Source organism: Megascapheus bottae, chromosome 33, assembly GCF_031878675.1.
Source record: "Megascapheus bottae isolate mThoBot1 chromosome 33, mThoBot2.hap1, whole genome shotgun sequence".
NCBI lineage: Eukaryota > Metazoa > Chordata > Mammalia > Rodentia > Geomyidae > Megascapheus > Megascapheus bottae.
The window spans coordinates 6,069,415-6,092,764 of NC_143541.1; the positions used below are offsets into that span (position 1 = coordinate 6,069,415).

General features: G+C 54.3%; 1 protein-coding gene across 10 annotated transcripts in view; it reads right to left on the reverse strand.

Moving 5' to 3' along the window:
- Atp2b2 (ATPase plasma membrane Ca2+ transporting 2) overlaps nt 1–23,350 on the reverse strand; it is a 160,154-nt gene that overhangs the window by 20,402 nt on the left and 116,402 nt on the right. For 6 of the 10 annotated variants that reach the window (XM_090323978.1, XM_090323987.1, XM_090323979.1 and 3 more), the window contains 10 exons: nt 22,671–22,868; nt 21,686–21,943; nt 20,795–20,920; nt 19,835–19,960; nt 18,497–18,529; nt 17,208–17,270; nt 12,267–12,308; nt 11,350–11,508; nt 9,533–9,747; nt 5,797–6,039 (listed from right to left, as the gene is read on the reverse strand). In XM_090323978.1, the coding sequence (XP_090180104.1) occupies nt 5,797–6,039; nt 9,533–9,747; nt 11,350–11,508; nt 12,267–12,308; nt 17,208–17,270; nt 18,497–18,529; nt 19,835–19,960; nt 20,795–20,920; nt 21,686–21,943; nt 22,671–22,868 (1,463 nt within the window). The remainder of the gene's footprint in view (nt 1–5,796; nt 6,040–9,532; nt 9,748–11,349; nt 11,509–12,266; nt 12,309–17,207; nt 17,271–18,496; nt 18,530–19,834; nt 19,961–20,794; nt 20,921–21,685; nt 21,944–22,670; nt 22,869–23,350) is intronic. The other 4 variants (XM_090323981.1, XM_090323984.1, XM_090323983.1 and 1 more) reach the window with 2 other exon arrangements.

Sequence of the window (23,350 nt, forward strand, 5' to 3'; positions counted from 1 at the left end):
AGGATGGGACAGGCCCAGGAAGCTGACCCTTGGGGGTCACAGGCATTGGTTTACAGTGGCGGTGAGGCTGAGCCACACACAGGAAGGAAAGAACCATATTGTCCTCAGTTTCCCCATCTGGGACAGGGAGGGACGGAACATCAAGCCCTCCTTTAAAGGTGCTGTGATGAGGGATGGAGGGTGGGGTGGAGAGGAGAGGGGTGCCTGTTAGCGGATGGTTTAGGGGCCTGGAGGAGGAGGGAAGGTCTGAGCTCCCAGCCACACTGACCTGGCTCTCTGTAGCCTGCCTCAGCAGGCTCCCTGCTTCTAGGATTTTTATCTTGTGCCAGTCCTAGGGCTCGAACTGAGGGACTGTACTCTGTCCCTGAGCTTTTGTGCTCATGGCTAGCACTCTACCACTTACTTGAGCCATGGCGCCATTTACAGCTTTTTTGGTGATTAATTGGAGCTAAGAGTCTCATGGACTTTCCTGCCCAGTCTGGCTTTGAACTGAGATCCTCAGATCTCAGCCACCTGTGTAGCTGGGATTGCAGGTGTGAGCCGCCAGTGCCCATTTCCAAGCATTCCATTTGCAGGTGGGGAGCTTTGTCACAGCTTTCTGTTTTCTGTCCTTGGGAGGGAAGAAATGTCAAGAGCCTCTCTCTGCCTCTATTGTAGGCTGTGTGCTGTACTTAAAAACAAATATACTTATTCACTGTAATAACTAACTTTCTGTTGATTTCCAGAGTTTTATGCATTTTCTACAATGGCTCCCCCCACCCCAAAGAAAATGACAACACAGGAGGACTTAAATAAAAATGCCTAATTACTTATTTGCCCAAGAGAGCTGAGCAGTCAGGCCTGCAAAACACCCAGCATTTTATTACCCTCTGTGAAATATTTTAATTTTCCTCTAAAAGGATTTCAAACGATTCATAGTGGCAAATGGCAGAGCTGTCTCCTCCGTAATTCAATTTGTTTCTGTGAACTTGAGTTCTGAGCTCTCGTTACTAAGAAGCAGGCCCACCCCGCCCCCACCTGGTTCTCACCCCCCCTTTTCTCTTTTGGCTTTTTTTTTTTTTATCTCGACAAACTCAGAGGTTTGTGCATTTGTTGTACAATTTCTCAGAGCCTTTCATCTCCGGGGCTCCCACATGGCACAGCAGTTGAGGCGTTGGTATTGTACTGGGCCTGTGGGGAGGGAGGGAAGGAGGGAGGGGGTCCCGGGGGAGGGTAAAGGCTGGCTCCTGCTACCCCACCCCACCCAGGGCCAGGCCTGACGCTGCCCCAAGTGCACTGTTCCTGGCTCAAGTGCCCAGCCTTTTGGTCCTGGTGGGTTCAGCCAGGGGTTGAGCATCTTGAGAGGACGGTATGTGCTTCTGCCTGGGTGCCAGTGAGTGACAGCTTAGCGCATGCGTGAGGTGAGGAACACTGCCTACAATCCAGAATTGCATGCCAGATATTTCCTGATATATACCAGACACTTTTATTTTAAACCTCGTACCTATAGGAAGGGGTGCTCTGAAAAACGGGGGGCTCATATCTGTGAGCCAGCTCACCCAGGACGTCCATGGGGGATAAGAATCTCTGATTTTTCTGTCCAGGCTGGCTTTGACCTTGACCTTTAGATCTCAGCCTCATAAGTAGTTAGGCTTATGGGTGTGAGTCACCGGCACCTGTCTAGATGTAGTGTATTGTATGGAGGTGTTGTGTGTGTATGTCGTGTGTGTTGTGTGCTGGCATAGCAGTATTTCCTTCTTCTCAGCCACCCCTCTTTCTGCGGGCTTCTGAGGCTCCCCAAGCAGGCCCAGTCTGCTGCCTGGGGTTCAAGGGTCCCTGTGGGCATGGGGCTTCCCAGCAGGTGGGCATTCCTTCAGGAGCCCGGCCTCCCCCCCCCACCACGGGGACATTTGCTTTTGTTCCATGGCTGATGCACAAACACTCCCCACGTTCACTCACTGAGGGGCATCTAAGCCCCCCAATAACTCAGTGTCAACTTCCACCTCTGCCTCCTTCAACAGAGGGCTCAGAACACGCGCACCCCGTGTACTCAGGGCTCTGCGTGTGTGGACAGAGAAGGACAGGGTTTCCCCAATGAGGCTGGGCGCGCCAGGCCGGGGGAAGGCACCACTGGCGCTGCTTCCATTGCAAGCTTGGCCCCGGCTGGAGAAGGGAGCAGCGGGGGCTGCTGTTCAAAGAGCTGGGGCAGAGGGGGACAGGTAGGCAGGAGGTGTGTGGCAGGGGAGCCATGTCTGAGTACAGAGTGGCTCACCATGCTCCCGAGAGGACGAGTGACATCCGTAATGATGGGAGATGAGAGTGGAATAGGAAAAAGCACCCTGTTCTCTGAGGATGGGGTGTGGGGTGGAGGCTGGCCTCCCTGCCTGCCCCCTACGCTCTGACTGGGGCACCTCCCCCCCCCACCTCTGCCCTCTTCATTCATCATTCAGTCACTATGTCTCCTGACGGAGTCCTGCTTCTTTGTGTGTGTATGTGTGTGTGTGTGTGTGTGTGTGTGTGTGTGTGTGTGCTCTTTATGGGTTGTGCCCCCCAAGACTATCCCTATCTCTGGCTCCCCATGGGGTGCTTCTACGGAATTCTCTGGAACTCCCACTGCCACTTGTGGTCTGGAGCAAGCTTGGCAGGTGACCGGATGGTCTTGTCCCATGGTTTTCCTGGCCATCGGCTAGAGAGGGCTTGTTTGGTCTCGTGCTCCCAGAGTTCTTGTGATGAGTCCCGGTGCCCACAACCCTTCTGTGTGAGGATGCCATGCCCAGCAACTACTCAGCACTGTGCCAACAATAGCAAGTGACACTCGGGAGCAGAAGCTCAGAGAGCAGAGAGGTTCAGTAACTTGTTGGGTGTCACACAGGCAGGTGATTGCTTGGGCTGGGATTTGAGCCATGGCCACCTCCAGCAATGAGAATCAGGACGTGTGGATCTGACCTCCATGAACCTAAGTTGGGACTTAAAACAGATCTCTCCCGATTTCTGTGGTCTCAGAGAGATGTGAGGTCTGCCACGGTGGGTGCCGGGGCATGGATTTACATCTTGGTGGTACGGGGAGTTGAACTAGAACCTCTTGCTTGCCAGGCAGACTCTTTCCCACTTGAGTCATGCCTCCTGCTATTGTGCACTGGTTATTTTCTAGGCAAGGTCTAAAGTTTAGCCCAGGTTACACTGAGCTGTGATCCTCCCTGTGCAGCCGGGGGTGAAAGAAATGGGCCAGGGCACCTAGCCATTGATTGAGATGGAGTCCTGATAACTTTTATGACTGGGCCCAGCCTTAAACTACTATTTTCCAAACCACTCCTTTCCTAGGAGCTAGGATTACAAGCTTGAACTACTGTACCTGGCTTTTGCTTGTATTCATTTATTTGTTTAGGTTTAGATTGGTCCTGGGGCTTGAACTCAGGGCCTGGGCACTGGTCTTGGCTCAAGGCTAGTACTCTGCCTCTTGAGTCACAGTGCTACTTCTGGCTTTTTCTGAGTATGTGGTACGGGGGAATCAAACCTAGGGCTTTGTGCATGCTAGGCGAGCACTCCACCACTAGGCTACGCTCCTGCCCCCCCCCCCCCTTTCTGGTTTTCTGGTGGTTTATTGGAGATTCGAGTCTGCAGTCCTCAGATCTCATTCTCCTGAGTAGCTAGGATTACAAGCATGAGCCATCAGTGCCCCACTTGTTTTATATTTGAAAGATTAAGGGGCATCAGGAGGTCTTTGGACTGATGAACGTAGCCAGTGTGCTGAGCCCAGAGACAGAAGAGAGCAGTTCAGGGGCTGGATGCACTGACTGAGCCTCCAGTGTCCCCCATGGGGCTGGACCTGGGCCAGCTCTTATCTCTTACTGCTACCAGGAGAGGAATCAGTCCTGTCCTCAGACTCTCATCACTCTCTCACTATCCTCTTGCTCGAGTGTTTATCCATACACCCAGTCTCCTCTCCATCCCTCTTACCACCATTCCACCCATCACTCACTCATTTACTCATCTATCCTTACAAATCTCTCCATCCATCCATCCAACCATCCATCCATCCATCCAACCATCCATCCATCCACTCACCCACCCACCTGCCCACACTTCCAGCACACATCTCACAGTTCACTCACCAATCAGTAGCCACGCACTGTGTCCCAGGAAACAGGAGACCCACTGTCTCCCAGCCCACATGGGACAGTGAGGAAACAAGAGGAGTGGGCGAGGGGGTGGGTGGGGCAGAGCCCAGGCTGGGCCAGAGGCTCATTTTCTATGTCAGGCTCCCCCTGTCTGAGCTGGCATGTGTCTTTCCTGCCTATTTCCTGCTCTGGCCTGGGTCTCCGGTCTGGCTTGGATGTCTTCTGGGCTTTTTTAAGGCTAGAGCTCTACCACTTGAGCCACAGCACCATTTCTGGCTTTTTTCTATGTATGTGGTACTGAGGAATCGAACCTGGGTCTTTGTGCATGCTAGGCAAGCACTCCACCACTAGGCCTACTTTTTTTTTTGTCAGTTGTGTGGCTTGAACTCAGGGCCTAGGTGCTGTCCCTGAACACCTTTTGCTCAAGGCTAAGCACTATCATTTTGATCCACAGTGCCACGTATGGTTTTCTGGTGGTTAACTGGAGATAAGAGTCTTACAGACTTTCCTGTATAGGCGTTGAGCCACGAGCCTCAGATCTCAGCCTCCTGAGTCTCTAGGATTTTGGGCATGAGCCACAGTTTTCTGAATACTTCTGATTTGTGGTTGGTGGACTCAGTGGACCAGGAACCCAAGGTTGAGTAAAACCCACTGTATATAGTTGAGACACCAAGTTTGGAATGGTTTGAGATATAGCAAAAGCAATCAACAAGGTTTTTTGTTTTGTTTTTGAGAAGGGCATAATTGTGGGATTTAAAACTAATAATCTAGGGGCCGGGAGTTTGGCCTAGTGGTAGAGTGCTTGCCTAGCATGCACGAAGACCCGGGTTCAATTCCTCGGTACCCCACATACATAGCAAAAAGCCAGAAGTGGTGCTGAAGCTCAAGTGGTAGAGCTCTAGCCTTGAGAAAATCCAAGGACAGTGCTCATGCCCTGAGCTCAAGCCCAGGACTGTCAAAAAACAAAAAAAAATCATTCTAGAAAAGTTTGGGAAATTCAGGAAAAAAAAGACAAAAAAATAAAACTAATAATCTAAACCAACTTCAGTGGCTTATATTTATAATCGCAGCTACTTGGGAGGTGGATATAGGAGGATCAGGTCCTAGGCCAGCCTGGTAAAAAAATTAGTGAGATTCCATTTCAAGAGAAAAACCTAAGTGTGGTGGTACACTGCTGCCATCCCAGCTGTGGCAAAGAGCGTAAACAGGGGGATTGCAGTCCAGGTCACCCTGCATTAAAAATGCAAGACCCTGTCTCACAGACTAAGCTGGGGGTGATGGCACATGTCTAAAATCCCAGCCATGCAGAAAGCAGAGGTAGGAGGGTCACAATCCAAGGAGGTCCTTTGGCAAAAGCAAGACCCTGCATGAAAAAAACCCCAACAAACTAAAACAAGAAAAGGGAATGGCTCAAGCGGTAGAGCATAGACCTTGCAAGGTCATGAGTTCAAATCCCCAAACTGCCAAAACCCACGATAGTCATAGCAATCAAGACTAATAGTTATCAGTAAACTTTTCAATTTGGTCACACAGACGTGATAACCAGAGTCATACAAAACAAAGAGAAACGGGTTGCTTAATAGCTGACCAGCCTAGACGCTAGTTGAAGGTGTCAGTCACAGGATTCAGCCTGTGGACTCCGAGCCCCGCTTCTGAGGGCCGTGACCCCCGGCAGAGGTTGAGGCTGGGTACCACTTACCAAGATCTTGGTGGTGTAGGCGCTGTTGATGGATATGGCATTGACCAGAAGCTCCAGGGTCTTGGCGTTGATGGAGCTGGGCTCTGGAATCTCCTTGTAGTGGACGTCGCCCACGTAGGCCTGCACCACTGTCATGCGGTTGGTGGTCAGCGTGCCTGTCTTGTCCGAGCAGATGGCGGTGGCATTGCCCATGGTCTCACAGGCGTCCAGGTGGCGTACCAGGTTGTTGTCCTTCATCATTTTCTGGGAGGGGGGGGGAGAAAGGGAGGGAGAGGCTGAGGGAGGAGCAGCTGCCGCGAGCGCCCTTTCCTCCTGCTCCTTTGTTATGGATTGATTTGTGCTGCAGAAGTAAGTCCATAGTCTTGATGGACAAAAGAGTGGAGAAGATAACAAAAAAGTTTGAAAGCTGGGCGCCTGCTGGTGGCTCACGTCTGTTGGGAGGCTGAGATCTGAGGTGCATGATTTGAGGCCAGCCTGGGTGGACAAATCTGTCAGAGTCTTACTTCTAATTAACCAGCAAAAAAGCCAGAAATGGAGCTGTGGTTCAAGTGGTAAGAATGCCAATTGTGAGCATAAAAGCCAAGCAAAAGCTTGAGGCCCTGAGTTCCAACCCTGGTGCTATACGCACATGCGTGTGTATACACACACAGACACACAAAGGTTGAGTGTTCCCCAATGACTTCCAATCTCTTATTTTTCACTCAACACGACTCTTTCACACTTGGTCACTTTTAGTTTTCTGGTGGCTATTTGGAGATAAGAGTCTGACCAGTCTGGCTTCCAACCACAATCCTCAGGGCATTAGAATTACAGGTGTAAACCACCAGAATTAAGTCTATTGACTTCTTTTTCAAACCCACAGATTCTATTTTTCTACACTGTGAAATAATCCCCACAAATTTCTTTTCTTTCTTTCTTTTTTTTCCCCTCCGCAGGTCATGGGGCTTGAACTCTGGGCCTGGGCATTGTTCCTGAGCTCTTCAGCTCAAAGCTACTACCCCACCCCTCGAGCCACAGCGGTTTTCTAGTGGTTAATTGGAGATAAGAGTCTCACAGACTTTAGTGCCCCAGCTGGCTTTGAACCACGATCCTTAGATCTCAGCCTCCTGAGTAGCTAGGATTACAGGAGTGAGCCACTGTGCCCGGCCACAAATTGCTTTTAAAAATAAATAGTATGGAAAAAGAAAAAGGATCCATGAGCTGCCAGTTCTAAGAGATACATGTTATATATCAACACTGTTTGCTGTTAACTTTATAACAAAACGGGATCTCCTTTACTATATATTTTTTATTTAGTGCTAATCCTGGGCCCCGAACTCAGGATCTCTCAAGACTGGTGCTCTACCACTTGAACCACAGTACCACTTCCAGTTTTCTGGTGGTTAACTGGAGATAAGATTCTTATGAACTTTTCTGCCCAGGCTGGCTTTGAACCATGATCCTTAGATCTCAAAAGTCTCCTGAGTAGCTAGGATTACAGGGGTAAGCTACTGGTACCTGGCCATTTATTTATGCCTCCTTTTCTCCTTGGCCTGCTCTTCCCATACCTAGCTTCTTCTAGGTTCTTTTCTTTTTCTTCTTCTTCTAGGTTCTTAAACAAGGAATGCAAATCAGCCAATTCTCAGGCAGGTTTCTGACAGCTCTGGCCCCATCTGACCAGGGAGACAGGCTAAAGGCTCAATCAGATGGCCTACCAGGCTGTGACTAGAGATTTGATTTCCTGTCCCCTTGTTCCTTATTAAGACTCTTTATAACCAGGATGAATGAGGAGGATGAAGCCAGGTGCAGTGGCTCACACAGTACTCCCCTAAACCTAGCGACTCGGGAGACAGAAATTAGGAAATTGTAGTTTCAAGGCAGCCCAGATATAAAAGTGTGTAAGACTTCATTTCAACTAATGGCTGGGTGTGGTAGTGCACGTCTGTGTTTCCGACTGCAGCCTGGGCTGCATAAACACCCTGAAAATAACTAACCAAAAATGGGGCTGGAAGTATGGTTCAAGAGGTAGAGCAAGCACAAGGCCCCGAGTTCAAACCCTATGCTGCCAAAGGGGGAAAAGATCTCTACTATGTTTATATTGATTGTATGCTGAACTGGGTGTTATTCCACTGGATATCTCCGGTTCCATCTTATGTTTTGACAAATGTGGTCCTGGGGGATTTGAGACGACACCTGTGGTTCACATTCTGCCTCTGCTGGGCAGCGCTGACCTACAGTGGTGCTTCTGTGGCGGCTCAGGGCCAGGATCAGGGAGAAAAAGTGGCCTTTTTCTCCCCAGTGCTACTAACTTGATCAGGTGGCCGCGCACGTAACAGGAGCTGTGACAAACGAGGGTGGTAGATGCCAGGGATGCAGTGTGCCGAGGGCAGAGGCCTCACAGTGTCTGCCCCCAAAACCTGCTCCAGGAGACCCTGGCGGAGGGGGCACCACCCTCCGTCACCCCAGGGTGACCCCCCCTGGGGCTTTGTGTTGTGAATCCTAAAACGGGGAGGTGGTAAGTGGTATCTCTTACGCAGCGCTGCCACTCTCTGGCACCTGCCAGGAGATCTCTCTGGATGAAATTACACCAGAGAACACAGTCCAAATTCCAGTGTGCAAACTGACGCTTGCCATGCCACGGCGGCCCTGCTAATAAACACGTTTCTACCTGACGAGTAGGGCCCACCTGGCATGGGACTGGGAAATGGGAGTCCAAGCCCCTGCCAGCTAAGGTGGAGAAACCCCAGGGTGGAGGGAGTGGATGTGTGGGGTGGGAGGAGCTGGGGTGACTCACAAAGGGACAGAGGCACAGTGTTCTGGCTGCATGGAGACCACTGTCTGGGGTGGACTGTGCCCCTTGGCCCTTCCCTTGCAGTGCTCTGATCACCTGCAGGGAAAACCCCCTATACTTTCAGCCTATATCAGAGTGGAGGGGGCACCCCTAAAACCAGACTCTCAGCTGGGCTCCTCTCTGTGGCTCATGCCTGAAATCCTAGCTGGTCAGGTGGCTGAGATCAGAGGATTGTAGTTCAAAGCCAGCCGGCTAGGGCAGGAAAGAATATAAGACTCTTATTTCCAATTATGCACCAAAAAAAAAGAAAAAGAAAAAGAAAAAAAAAATCTATGGTTCAAGTGGTAGAGTGCTGACCTTGAGCAAAAAAGCTCAGGGATAGTGTCCTAGGTCCTGAGTTCAAGTCCTGGGACTGCTGCCAACAAGAAACATAAAACATAAAAAAAACCCAGGCTCCTTCTTTGTCCCTTTAGTACTGAGGGGAGCTGCTACTGGGCGTGCCCGACTTTGCCTGTCTTTCCCTGAATGGGAATGGGTTTTGACCTGCCCAGTGGGTTCTGTGTTTTATTCTGTATTTTTTTAATGCTGGTGTTGGGACTTCAAGCTTGGGGCATGTTCTATTACTGAGCTACATGCCAGCCTTATTTTATTTAAAAAAATTGAGTAGATGGTTAATAAAAATCTGGAGAGTTGGCATTGAGCCCAGATTTCTGGCTTGAGGAGACAGACAGAAGGTATGTGGAACTCTGGCCTTCTTGCCATAAGATAACACAGGGGTTGCGGGATGGCTCTCTGGCTTGGCCCAGGCTTCTGAAGGTGTCTGGACTCTGGGGACCATATGCACCCCTTTTTGGAACTCTTGGGTACCCGTGTGCTTCTTACATACCCCACAAATCCCTGCAGAGGGGAACCCGGCACCCTTTCCCCCTGCCATTCCCAGCCACGTCCTGCTCTCCTCCGTCTCACCTTCACCGAGTAGGCCAGCGAGATGGTGACAGCCAGCGGGAGGCCCTCGGGCACGGCCACCACCAGCACGGTCACGCCGATGATGAAGAACTTGACAAAGTACTGCACGTACACGGGTGTGCACTCAGGCAGCCATGGCTTCTTGTTGACCACGAAGGTGTCCACGGTGAAGTAGAGAACCAGGATGATGACGGTGATGGCTGACATTACCAGGCCTGTAACACAGCGGCACCTGCTCAGGGGGCTCCAGGAGCGGGACAGGGGCCCCGAAAGTGAGCAGAACACTGAATGCTCGGTTCAAAAGGGTTGTGAGGTCAGCTTGACCCCAGACCCCTGCATAGCCCTGCTGGTTCCTTGCAGTGTGACCCAGAGCAAGTCCTCGGTTCTCAGTCTCCTCGGTGCAATGGGAACACAGATTTCCTTTGTGGACTTTGCTTGGTGCCCCTGTGGAAATGCATGCCAAGGGCCTTGGGCAGTGCAGGCCGTCTTGAACGAGGAGCTGAGGGGCTGCATGGGGCATCAAGAACCCCACGGGAGGACTCACGCCTGCCATCCTAGCAACCCAGATGGCTGAGGTCTGAGGATCGTGGTTCAAAGCCAGTTAGAGCAGGAAAGTCCATGAGACCCTTATCTCCAGGTAACCACCACCCACCACATCCTCGGGGAACCTGTGACAAGGTTCCTAGCTGTTCAGTGTAGGAAACAGGGAGGCTGCTGGCATGACACAGCCGGGGCCCTTGGGGACTGGGTGGACCGGGAGGATGGAGAAGAAGCAGACCCGAAATCAACAGACAAACCCAGAAGCAAGGCGGTTTCAGACAGGGATGTGGGCCATGCGTCCAGGGTGAGGGCGTGACGGAGGCAGCAGGCCCTGCCATGCAGGCCCAGAGATCTTGAGAGATGTGGGAGTGACCAAGAGGAGCAGGGGGTGGCAGGAGGACCTTGAAGGTCATGGGGTTGTTGGCACCTGGATCTCCCATGAGCCTCTGCCTGTGGTGGCCATGGTACGTGGAGGAAATTCCCTGGGCCTGTCGCCCCCACCCCACCCCACCCCACCTCCAGCTGTGCAGTCTCAGACCAAGCTCCTCTCCCTGTCTGACAGTGGCAGGGGCGGGAAGCCAAGCGCCCAGCAGCCGGGAGCTGTCACCAGGCCCCCGAGTTTAAATATAGACAACCAAGCCTATAATTTGCTTCCTTTCCCCGTGCTGTGGTGTCTATAATTAGAGCTGGGAGACAGCCATGGTGGGGTGAGCAGCCAGCTGGGGAGGCCTTGAGTGTGTCATCTCCTCAGCCAAGAGGGGAGCCAGGCCCGGGCACCCTGGGGCCGGGGTACACCCTGCAGCTGGGCGCAGCTTCCCAGGCCTGGGCCGTCACCAGCCGTCACCTGCAGCTACCACCTTAGTGGGGAAGCTTGGATTGTGTCCCTGGGGTTCAGGTAAGGGTTTCTCCTTAGGCTCCTGGCCCTGCCTGCCACCTCCTGTCTTTCTTTTGCAGACTGCCTAGAACTGCAAGCCTGCAGCCTCTGCCCCTTCCTCGGTCCCTGCTGGCTGTACAAGAGTGCTCTTTGTGTGTACCGAGTCCTGAGAGGCGGGGACAACAGTCCCTACCCACAGGTGAGGACACTTCATGCATCCTCAGAGGCGTAGTGAGAGTCAGAGCACAGAACCTGCTGTCTACCAGCTGAGCCCAGGCTTTTCACTGTGCTCTTCTGCCTGGCTAAGTGCTAACTGAGTTTCAGGACAGGGTCCGGCCTGTTTGCAGCAGTGGAGGGGCTGGGGTGGGGTCCAGGCTGCGCTCCGAGCGCCTTGCACACGCACCTGCCTTGCCAATCTGCACAGCCAGCTTGGTGAGCTTGCCCTGCAGCACGGACTTCTCCTTCTTGTGCATGTTGGCCTTCTTCTTGTCATCGGCATCACCACCCTCTGCGCTTTTCAGGGGCTGCATCTCCATGGCGGCCGCCCCATCCTGTTGCTTGGCTGCAGAGAGGAGAACACGCACGTGTGCACACAGACAGACACAGACACACACGCAGGTCAGCCTGCAGGCGTTGGGTGGGGGCGTGCTGGGGCCCACCCTGTCTGCCTGGTGGGGGGTTCTCAGCTGCCCTGTTTGAGCCCTGCATGGCTGGCACAGAAGCTGGGATGGGACATGCCCCGTCCAGCTGGAGTATGGACCCAGAGGCACCTGCTGCCTGGGACCAGGACATGGGGACACACCTGGACTCATGGGGCTTCATCCTGAATCCTAGAAGAAGCTGGGTCCTTTTGGGTCTGACTAGACCCACAGAGCCAACCCCAAATGGCTCCTTGGCCTTTTTACACTTAGACAAGAGTGGGGGGGGTTCCCTTGGGGCCTGGTGGTTGGGATAACAGAAGGGACAAAGTTTAAAAGGAAGAAGCAGGTGTCCCTGGGCGTGAGTGTGCCTGGCGTGGGCACTAAGTTCCCACTTTTAGCCCACAAGAGCTTTTCACTGGAGGGTCAAGGTGAGGCCTGGGTCCTTTTCAGACGGAGACTGAACCTTTCCCGCTCTTAAAGGACCCACCTGCGGACTTCTACCAAATGGGCAGAGTCTCAGCAGACGCCAGCCTGCAGCGGGCCCTGGGCTCAATGGGACACCTGTGAATTTGGCCCTGCACCACAAGGGGCACAGCTATCCCCCGTCCTCCTCCCAACAAGGTGCCGGGTCCCATAGGCCCGGCCCTGGGACACGGTCAGGTCAGTGCAGATGGGTTACCTTTGCTCTGGTTGCTGTCCACATTGCCATCCTGCATTTTACCTACACAGCAAAGAATTTTAACAGACAACAAAGAACAGACAGCACAGGTTGGTCATCACCAGGACGAAACAGACCACGGACTTTCACATTACAGATGAAGAATGGCTGGGCTACTGGGGGGGACACTGAGGAGGCCCCGGAACAAGGGCCAGTCTGATGGTCATGTTAGCCACAAGGCTTCTCATCTAAGTGGCTCTTGATTCTCCAGAGGACTCAGAAGAAAGGGATGTCTGCCTGCCTGCCTGCCTGCCTGCTTTCCTTCCTTCCTGGGGCTTGAGCTCAGGGCCTTGTATTCTCCTTTAGTTTTTTCACTCAAGGCTGGCTCCTTCCCACTTGAGCCATAGCTCTACTTCCACCTTTTTTTTTTTTTAGTCAGTCATGGGACTTGAACTCTGGGCCTGGGTGCTGTCCCTGAGCTCTTCAGCTCAAGGCTACAGCCCTACCCCTTGAGCCACAGTGCCACTTCCGGTTTTCTGGTGGTTAATTGGAGATCAGAGTCTCATGGACTTTTTGTGTCCAGGCTGGCTTTGAACTGTGATCCTCAGATCTGAGCTTCCTGAGTTGCTAGAATCACAGGCGTGAGCCACCAAGGCCTGGTTGAAAGAGGAGAATAAATTTCATAATTTCTTAGAGACTAAAGGAAGGGGTACGGAGGTAAAAGGGGGCAGAATCTGCTGGAAGGAAAATTCCCAGGCCACAGTTAGGGCCTTTATGGCTAGTGTAGCTACTATGTTTAAGGAGTGGAAAACTTGGCTTACCTACATCCTCTGTCTTTTCCAGTAAATGGAAATGAGAGAGAGAGAGAGAGAGAGAGAGAGAGAGAGAGAGAGAGAGAGAGAGAGAGAGAGAGAGAGATATCGAGCTGCCCTTGCCTCCTATTCCTGAATCCGGGTGGGTGGGGTGGGTTGATTCTACCTTCTCCTTGTCTCTCTGAAGGCTGACAAGCCATGGCATGGATGACCCCCTGCTCAGTGTCCTTGGAAGCCAGCAGGAGAAAGAGCGAGAAGGGGCCTCCTGAGGTATCTGGGAACCTGCTGGAGATGACCTGACCCCAGGGGGAAGCGCTGGCCCTGGCTAAGGGGGCCTTCTTGCTGTGGTTCAGGTGTAGTAGACAGGCTAAGGCAGGCCTGGGGCTCCCCTGGGGACCCTTCCCACACTAGGCCCAAATGCTGCCTCGTGTGGGGGGTGGGCCGAGCCTAGGGGTCCCCCACTGTCATGGCGTCTGCCTGTGGTCTCCTCTCAAGCCTTGGCCAGCACAGGAGGCTCTGAGAGTCACTTCCTCTCCTGAGACCCCTTCCTCAACCAGCCTGTAGTACCCATCCAGAGCCCGCTGGGCACCGAGGAGAGGCTGAGAAGAGCAGCTATCTGTGCACGTTTACCGCCAAGCCCGTTAGTGGCCGGGCCAGGCAGCCCCCACGACGACCTAGGCCTTCCCACCTCACCCTTCCTGGTAAAAGCTGGAGGAGGGTCCTTTACGGGGAAACTGAGGCTCAGAGAGGACGGCAGCCTGCCTGGGTCTTGATAGGGAAGTAGAGAGCTGGCATGAAGCCTCATCTATGGAACCCAGAGTAGAGGCCAGGGGGTTGCCACCACCCTCTTTTTCTGTGACTCCATTGGAAGAAGGGTTTCTGGGGACCCTGGCCTGGCACCCTCGTATTCCCAGTACCACCCAGCCTTCAGAGAGAAAGGCTACCACTGCTCTAGCAGAAAATTCTCTCTCTGGATTAAAAGACAACAGAGAGAAAACTTTTTTTTTAAAGAGCAAATAGAAATTAAAAAAAAAATCATCATTTCATGTATTTCTTAAAGTAATTCCACGAAGTAGGCTAAGAGGCATCAGAGGACTGGGCGTCAATACTCTTGTTTGAAGGCTCAGGGGACCTCTATTTGCTCTGCATAGCATCAGATGTACACAAGCCCATTAGACCCAGCCAGCAATTTCCTCTTTTATGACGAGAAAGACAATCAGGAGTGCATATGCTAAAGGAAGGGAGCGCATCCTGGGAGCGCTTTGCTGCAGATGGCCTGGTTTGTCAGAAGCGAGGGGATTATTTAGGGCTCTTCTCAGCCAAATTGGTGCCTGCCTGGCCCTGCTCTGAGGTGGGACATCCAGCTGTGGCCCCACGTGGGACCTGGGGGAGGGGATGCAGGATGAGGGGACCAGGGTCAGATCTCTGCCTCTGGTGCCCAATGTGGCTGCTCGAGACAGGCCAGCTGTCCGAGTATTACAAGGGCCATGGATACGAGGCATCTAGGTGTGCGGGATTCCTGCAGGGGCGCCCTGAGAGACGAGCTTTAGAGGAGACCCAGGAATCATGGCTTCTCTTCCTGCACTAGGGGAGTGCTGTGCACTGTACACAAACATCACGAGTCCTAGCCGGGCACGGTGGCTCACGCCTGTCATCCTAGCTACTGAGGAGGCTGAGATCTGAGGGTCATGGTTCAGAGCCAACCCCGGGCACTAAAGAACTTGAGACTCTCATCTCCAATGAACCACTAGAAAACAGGAGGTGGAGATGAGGCTCAAGGGGTAGGACGGTAGCATTGAGCTGAAGAGTTCAGGGACAGTGCCCGGGCCCAGAGTTCAAGTTCCATAACCAACCAAAAAAAAAAAAATTCAGGAGTCCTCGCGTGACTCCGTCATCACTGCCGGTTAGAGCTGTGACCACACGTGATATATGAGTAGATAGACACACAGTCAAGGCCTGGTAATCTCTCCCAGATGAGAGGAACCCATAGCCCAGGTGATCTGGAGAGACAGAGCTGGGGTGGGGCAGAGGGAAAATCATGGCCTCTCAGGGTTTCTTTATCCCTTTTATCTAAGTCATCAAGAGTCAGTTCAGAAGCAGGAGAAACGCCATCAGGCTCCCTCTCGCTGACAGAGGGGGGCCTGGCACCTCACAGCTCTAGCTGGGTGCCTGACAATTGGTTAGAATTCAGATTCCCATGGGCCTGGCAGGGGGCGGGGCCAGATTTCTGATCTGGAGGCCCAGTCTCTGGGTCCTCCCATCGCATCTCAATTTCAATGGCTTAGAGCACTCCTCCCCACGCACCACGACCCCTGTAACCAAGCAAACCCAAGGGGGGCAAGGCCCCTCTGCCAAAATTGCCTGGGAAGCCTTCTTCCACGACGTATTCACGTCTCACTGCACAACAAGCAGCATGTTCCAGCTTCTCACAATTTCTGCGGTAAGGAAGGGACCAGTTCTGTCCAGTGGCTCTTAGACTTGTTTTGTAAGACAGGACCTTGTTATATAACCCAGGCTGGCCTCAAACTCTCAGTCTTCCCACCTCAGACTCCTCGGTGCTCAGATTACAGGTGTGTGAACCAGCCTCACTTCCCACACGAAAATACCTTTAGCCACAGGGTCATTTTCTTAGGGGAACAGCTTCTTCATGTCCTTGTGAAAGTTACAAGACACAGTCCACTGAGGGGAGGGGAAGGGGCTGAGATCAGAGGGAAAGTACATTACACACTGTGCATGCAAGCCAGATCTGAGTTCTGGGTTCAAATCATGGCTCTGCTGCTCCCTAGTGTTGGAACTTAGACTAGTGCCTTGATTTCCTCGAGCCTTGGTCTCCGCATCTATACAGCAGGGGCAAGAAAACTTATGCAGGGGGCAGGCTGGAGGATTAAATGAGATAGACAGCACAGAATGCTTGGACATCTAAGATGGTCAGGGAGTGAAATTGCTCATCTTTCCTGCACGCTTTCCTGGGATGCTGGGGGTTTCTGGTAGTTTGGAAGTAAAGCCCCTCTCTCTTCTCCTGGGACTGGTCAGTATGTGCCGTTTCCTGGTTCCTTCTCCCCTAGTAGTGGCTTTGCTCAGGCTGGTCCTCTCTGTTCCCTCGCCTCCTCTGGTGTCCTCTTTCCTCTTTTTGGACTACCTGTCTGCTCTGGAGGTAGGCGTCACGGTCAGAGGTTGGGGGTGGGGGTGGGAATGACAAGAGTTTGACAGGAGAGATGACAGAACAAGAGAGAAAGCTGTAGCCAGAGCCTGGTCTGCAGGATGTCAGAGGGAAATCTTGTCTCTCTCTTGGCTCCTTTACGACTCTCACCTGTCTAGGCATGGCCTGGCCATGGTCCTGCCTCCCAGCATGGGGACAGGATGCAATCTGAGCTTACGGGACTCTTATCTGAGGGGGCAATCACAGAGCTCAGGCCAGTGGGGGTGCAGGAGAAGGTGTGATGAAGATAGCAGGCTCTGAACACCCCTCCTTCACCCCTACCCCACGGGCAGTTAGAATGCAGCCCTACAGATGCTCCAGCACAGCCAGCAGCAAGAGACACCCGTCCACATCTGAGGGGCACACCAGCCCGAGTCCAAGCACACCACTGCTCAAGGGAGGAGGTTGGGGGCGGGGAGACCCAGAAACCAGTGGCTCAGCCATGCTGGGGACCGGGTTGTGGAGGTGAAGCCTGGCCAGGGCCCTGCTGCTTCCTGGGAATTGGATAGGAGGCTGGGCAGCTTGGGGCAGGGCCCAGAGGCAGGCTTCAGCTCAGGTTCTGACCCCGGCCACCTTCCCAGAGCAGGGCCAGGAATGTGCTTAGGAGAGGGCCAGGCCAGCCAGGACACTGCTTTTGGGAGGCTAAATCTGAGGCCCAAGTCGTGTTCCATTCTTGGTTCCCCTAGTACGGGGAGGTGCGGGGGGGGGGGGTGGTTTGGGTCCAAACAGAGCCAGTGTCTCTTTTGGTAGTTACAGAAGGGCGTGGGGTTGGTGTCCTGACGGGCCATGGCTCTCCTCCTAAGCGCCTGCCCTAAGTGGCGGATTGAGTGACCCAGGGTGACCCATGCCCGTCCAAGGTCAGCGTGGCCCAGAACAAGGAGAGAGAGGCTGGAGCTGGGGTGGAGGAGGAGACACCCGCCACCCGGCTGGAGAGCGGCCATGGAGACGTACCATTGACTAGGCTGGCATTTGCGCTATCGGCAGCATTGGCGGCTGCCGCACCGTCTGCCGCCGCTGTGGGGTGGAGGGATGGAAAATGAGCGTCACAATGGAGGGAACAACCACGCCAGAGACACGCACCCACTGCCGGGAGTCACGGGACTATGCTTGAAAATAATAATTAATAATAATAATAATAATAATAAAATCTGTGGAAATGAAGAAACTCAAATGGGGGATGCAATGTTCCCATGGAGATGTGAGTGGGGTCAGGGGGAGGGCACCCTCCCCTGGGGGACATCTGGGCCCTGAAGGCCCAGTGGGTCATGTGGGGCTCCCGGCTGGGTCATTGGGTCCAGCTGCCCACGAAGCAGGACAGCCGGGGACCGTGAGTCAACACCACTGGTTCCGTGTGGGGCAGCGTGGATGGCAGCACGGTTCTGGGGTGTCCTAGAGGAGCGCTACGAGCTGGAGGATCAGACCAGGCCCTTCCACTCAGGCCTCTGCCTGCCACCCGTCCTCCTTCTCTAACCAGCATGCCAAAGATGGCCTTGGAGTCTCCACGCGAGATCTGTCCCTATCGAAAAGGTGACCTCAAAGATCTCGTGTTTTATAGACAAGAAGAATTTTTATTTTGTCGGTCGTGGGACTTGAACTCTGGGCCTGGGTGCTGTCCCTGAGCTCTTCAGCTCAAGGCTACCACCCTACTCCTTGAGCCACTGCGCCACTTCCAGTTTCTGGGGGTTAATTAGAGATAAGAGTCTTACAGACTTTAATGCCTGGGTTGGCTTTGAACCATGATCCTCAGATCTCAGCCTTCTGAGTAGCTAGGATTACAGGCGTGAGTCACCGTGCCTGACTGACATGTCAGAGGCTGCCATGTCCACCCCTGTTGCTTTTTCTGAGGTTCTAGGAGGAGGAGGAGGAGGAGGAGGAGGAGGAGGAGGGACTGGTGGGCGAGCTGGACATGTCATGTGTGTGGTGAGTGGGGCTGGGATGGCTCTGTGGTGTTGTGCGCACGTGGACAGGGCTGTGGCTGTGGCAGATGGTGGGGGGGGCTACTTGACTTGGGCCATCGGCGTGAAGTCATGTAGGGGCAGAGGGGGGCATTGGCTAGCTCTCCCACCTGGCATCACACAAGGGCACTGAGGGGCCTGAGGCGGGGGGTGGGACCGAGACCCCAGTGAGGCTACGGGTCCTCAGGGTGTGTGTGGCTGCTCTAGAATCCTCATGCTTAGCCTGGCAGCTAAGGCTGCAGCTGACTCTACCAGCCCCATCTGCCCTGGGAAGTCTTACTGTACCTGGTAGCTGAAGGCCATCCCCCTTCTTCACACCTGTGTGATGATGTTTGAGACATGTTAATGAAGAAGCACACACCCCCTCCTCTTCTGTGCACATACACGCACACGCACAGGCACACACGCGCTCAGGAGATGCGAATGTGCTCTAAGCGACATCTCAAGCTGAGATTGGGGAGGGGGAGGGGAGGGCAGAGCAGGCCTGGCCCTGACGGAGCTCTCCCCTTCCACCTCCTCTCCCCACACAAAGCTGAGTCTTCCCAGGCCCTGCCTCATGGGCGCGGGTCTAGCCAAGGACTCTGCACTGTCTCCTGGAGTTACTGAGCCCTACCTTCATAAGTCTGCCCTGTGGGGGCTTCTGCATCTTACCTGACTGCTCAGATCTGCCCTGCTGTCTGTGCCCTGAGTGGGCCAGGCCAGCCACCCTGGGCACAGATGGTCACCTGATCCAGGGACCCTGTCATGTTGTCCTCTGGAATTCCCCCAGCCCCCCACTAGACTCTTCTCCCCTTGCAACCTCAACACCAGATTCAACTCTGCTGTCCTTCTGGGGCCACAGAGGAGAGACTGACCAGAAATGGGGTCTGTTCTCAAGAAGGATCATTGGCCTCTCTTCTCCCTCCTCCCAGGTCCCAGCAATTCTGGGTGCTGGGGATTCTCCCTGGAGCTTGGGGAAGGAAGACAGACTGACAACATGACTGACACACAGTCTCAGGCTGTCCCTGAGTCAATGGCATAGAGGCCATGCAGGGCAGATGTGGTCAGAGCTTCTTGTGTGAGCCTCCTGCCTCTCTCCCAAAGGCGCTTTCACCACAGGTTGTCACCTGGTGTACTCAGGGGTTCCTGGGGAGGAAGCAGGAGGAAGAACCAGGCCTCAGTAAGGTGTAATTTGGAATCAGGGAGGGCCTGTGTGGAGCCACAGTTTTGCCCCATTGCCCAGGGTCTCTGTGGCCCCCGTCTGGGATCAACCTTTGCTAGGTAGATTGTCAGCTCTGCTGAGTGGAAGGAACACCCCTCGTGTTGACCACAGGGTAATGGGGGGGCTGGTTGGTGTCAGGCTTCCACTGCTTGAGCCCAAGACTCAAGAACACACTCAGCATCCTGGACGTGGCCTGGAGGGACGGGAGGGGTGCGTCCCCCACGACATGACTGGACAACACAAAGACTGGGACAAGACCCTGGAGATGAAACAGACAGCCTGCCTGACCCCAGTGGGCCAGGAGTGGCTGTGAGGACTGGGTGTGGACACAGAGGCACACCTTCACCTGGGTGAACGTAGCCGACCACAAAACAACGGGGCCTGAACAGCTCCTCTCCTGGGGTGCAGGAGGGCAGACCTACCTTTTTTGTCTTTCTTCTCTTCCTCTTCTCCTCCTGCCCCCAGCAGGGTGAAGATGATGCCGGTCTGAGAGTTCACTCCCACAGCCGTCACCACCATTCGCCCCGAGCCCTCCATCACGTGAGTCCCTGAGGAGGGGGTGACAGCTGAGTTCTCGCTGCCCACAGCCGGGGCCCAGCTCTGGGGCGGAGCTGCAGCTCCCTGCTTGCAGGGAATGGGGGCCTGTGTGTGTGTGTGTGTGTGTGTGTGTGTGTGTGTGTGTGTGTGTCTGTCTGTGGAGGGTCTTCTTAAGATGACATTCCTCAGGACACCCCAGGCCAGGGCTGGTCCTGGGAACTGCCACTTTTTAGTTCTCCATTCCTCAGGATGTCCCTGGCTGCCATTTCTCTGTCCTAAGGACAGCCAGGCCTTCTCTGGCCAGCCTCCACCCCACCTGCCTCCAGGACTTTCTTCTCACTCCCTCTGTGTGTCTTCATCTTTCCGAAATGTCCAATCCCTTCTTCCTTCGTGCTGTCCACGTCACTAGGTTCTAAGTCACAGCATGGCAGGGATGTTGTGCGCCTCACTAAGCCCAGGGCACAGTATGTACGGACCTTCCCCTGGCCCTGCAGGGGCTCCCTAGCCCCTCTTTAAACATGCCTGGGAAACCAGCCACCCTTAAGACCACTGTGGAGGGCTTCAACCCTGGCACCTCTCCTCCCATTCTCCAGCTCCCCCACTCACTCCCCACCCTCCAGCACCATCCCACCTCTGGCCTTTGCCCCTGCTGTCCCCTCTGCCTGTCAGCTGAGGCTGTCACCCGACAGATTCTTTCTCACTCCAGGGAAGGGACATGGTTCAGGAACAACGTGAGGGCCCAGCGTGGACTAAGAGAAGTGGGACAGAGTTCTCGCTGGAGACTAAGCTCTCTGGACTGATCTCCCAGATCATGGGGGCCACCGGACCCCCGCACCCTGGCTCACCTGACAGCAGCATGGGGTCCTTGTCCACAGACTTGCGCACCTGGTCCGACTCCCCTGTCAGGGAGCTCTCATCAATCTTGAGGTCATTGCCCTGGATGAAGAGGCCATCGGCAGGGAGCAGGTCGCCTGGGGGTGGGGGAGGGTGCAGTCAGTAGGCAACCGAGGCTGGAGGCTTGGGGCACTCAGTGTGCAGAACCAACATGGCGGCCGTGGCTGGCAGCTTGCCACCCAGACCCAGGTGGATGATCCAGGCCTGCAGGGCTGGGACTTCGCCCAGTAGTAGGCCAACCCATCCTTCATAACAAGCGTCGCCTGGCCTGGACGGACAGTCAGGGGAAGTTCTTAAGCAGCTAGCTCTGCCTTGAGGGCTGAGAAGACCCAACTAATTGAGCCCTCTGAGGCTAAGTGAGGAGGGGTTCCCAACTATTGCCTGCCTCTACTTACCCGCCATAGATGTTGCCTTCCCCTTGTCTCTGCTGTCTTTGAACCCAGACTACCCACTTTCTCATTTGTCACAGGTCCAGAACATTTTGCCTCCTCCAACACCTCTTCTAGCCCAACCACAGTCCATCCACAGCCACCTTGGGCGTGGAAAATGAAACTCACAAGCACTCAACACCAGTGGTCCTTGAAGTGTTGTGCTGGGGGAGCTGCAGAGCTGTGACCCATTAGTAATGTCTGCTGTGTGTGGAAAGTGGCATGGGTGTCATGCATTTGATTTCTGACTTAACTGGATTCCGGAGTCCTATCTCCTCCAGGGCCTCAGATCACATCCTGGCTTAGCTGGGCCTTCGGGGCCTCACTTGGCTCCTAGGCTGGGCTGTCTACCCCGTCCTGGCCTCCCCCCCATCGCCAGGACTCCAGTTCCAGAACCATGGTGGGGACACTTGCCGTATTTGATCTGGGCGATGTCCCCAACCACGATCTCAGCCACGGGGATCTGGACCACTTGGCCCGCCCGGACCACAGTGAACTTCTGTTCCTGCTCGATGCGGCTCTGCAGACCTCGGAACTGCTTCTCCTTGCTCCAGTCGTTGAAGGCCGTGACCAGGACCACACAGATGACAGAAAGGAGGATGGCGGCTCCCTCGATCCAGCCTGCTTCCGCCTCCCCTTCATCCTCCGCCCCACCCTGGGCTGTGGCACACCCTGCAGGGAACAGGAAGAAGCAGTGACAAAGGACCCCAGGCTGGAGGGGGGCACAGCCCACATATAAAAGTCCACCTGTGAGGCTGGGTGCCGGAGGCTCACGCCTGTCATTCTAGCTGCTCAGAGGCTGAGATCTGAGGATCACAGTTTCAAGCCAGCCCAAGGAGTCACTGTCTCACTCGGCCTGCGAGGTGGAGATAGGGCCTCCTACAAGGTCCTGGAGAAAGTCTACCTCAGAGTGCATCATCAGGAGAAAAGCCACCTTCCTCCTCAATGATCACTTTTATGACTCAAGTCACCTAAATTCCTCTCCTGCCCTGGCTGCCTGGAAGCTCAGTTATGGCATCAGTGATGGCTGGTAGATGTCACTTCCCTTCCTTTTCCTGTCTGGCTGATTTGGCTCCCTTGTGTGAGTTGTGTCCCTCTCATGTCTTTAAATCTTTTGTGGGGGAAAACAATCAACTGAATATTATTAGGTGTCAGACTGGAGCCGTTGGCTCCCTGGAGCATGGGAACCAGCTTTCCTTCTGCCTGGGTCTCCTCATCTGTAAGGCAGACACTCATGGCCTCTGCTTGTACCTGAGGGCACAGGAAGATCTGGGCCTGGGCCCTGCTCGGGTGCTCACTGTCTGTGGGTGAGTCCTGTCTCCTTAGACCTCAGTTTCCCCACCTGGAAGGAGTCGTGGCCCGAGCCGGCGGGGCTGGGGTCTGGGCCAGCCCGTCCTACCTTCATTGCTGTCCCCGGGCGGGTGGTAGAAGGACAGGCCGAGCGAGATGATGGCTGCAATCTCCAGGATGATGAGGGTCACATCCTGCAGCGCCTCCCACACCAGCTGCAGGAAAGTTTTTGGCTTCTTCGGAGGTATAAAGTTTTGCCCAAAAATCTGCTTCCTCTTTTCCAGGTCTGGCGCGGTGCCTGGCAGACCTGGGGGCGGGGAGGGGTGCAGATGGGTTGGGCTGGGGCCTGAGAGACCCACACAGCCCCCCCCCACCCCGGGAACTGTGAAGAAAGTGGGGGCACCCACCAGGAACCGTCCAGATTTCCATCAAGTGCCAGAGGCAGCATGGACTCAGGTGCCCAGAAAGCCTACGTTAAGTGGAACGGAACCCCAAGTCTATTCTATCCACACCACCTCCGTGCAGCATGGTGGCCGAGCCCACGGGATCCTCTTAGGATGCAGGCATGGCCCACACGCAGGGCGATCACGTACTTCCTGCTGACGCAGTGAAAAGCAGAGTGGTCTGACGGTTGACCATTGTAAACTCGAGAAAAGAAAAGCAACAAAGCATCTCTAAATGGAACCACTGGGAGGCCGAGACTTCTGAATGTCCACACTGGGATCCCGGGATCTGCGAACGTGACAGAGCAGGGCCTCTGGGGCCTGTGACGCCAGCCTGGACTAGCTG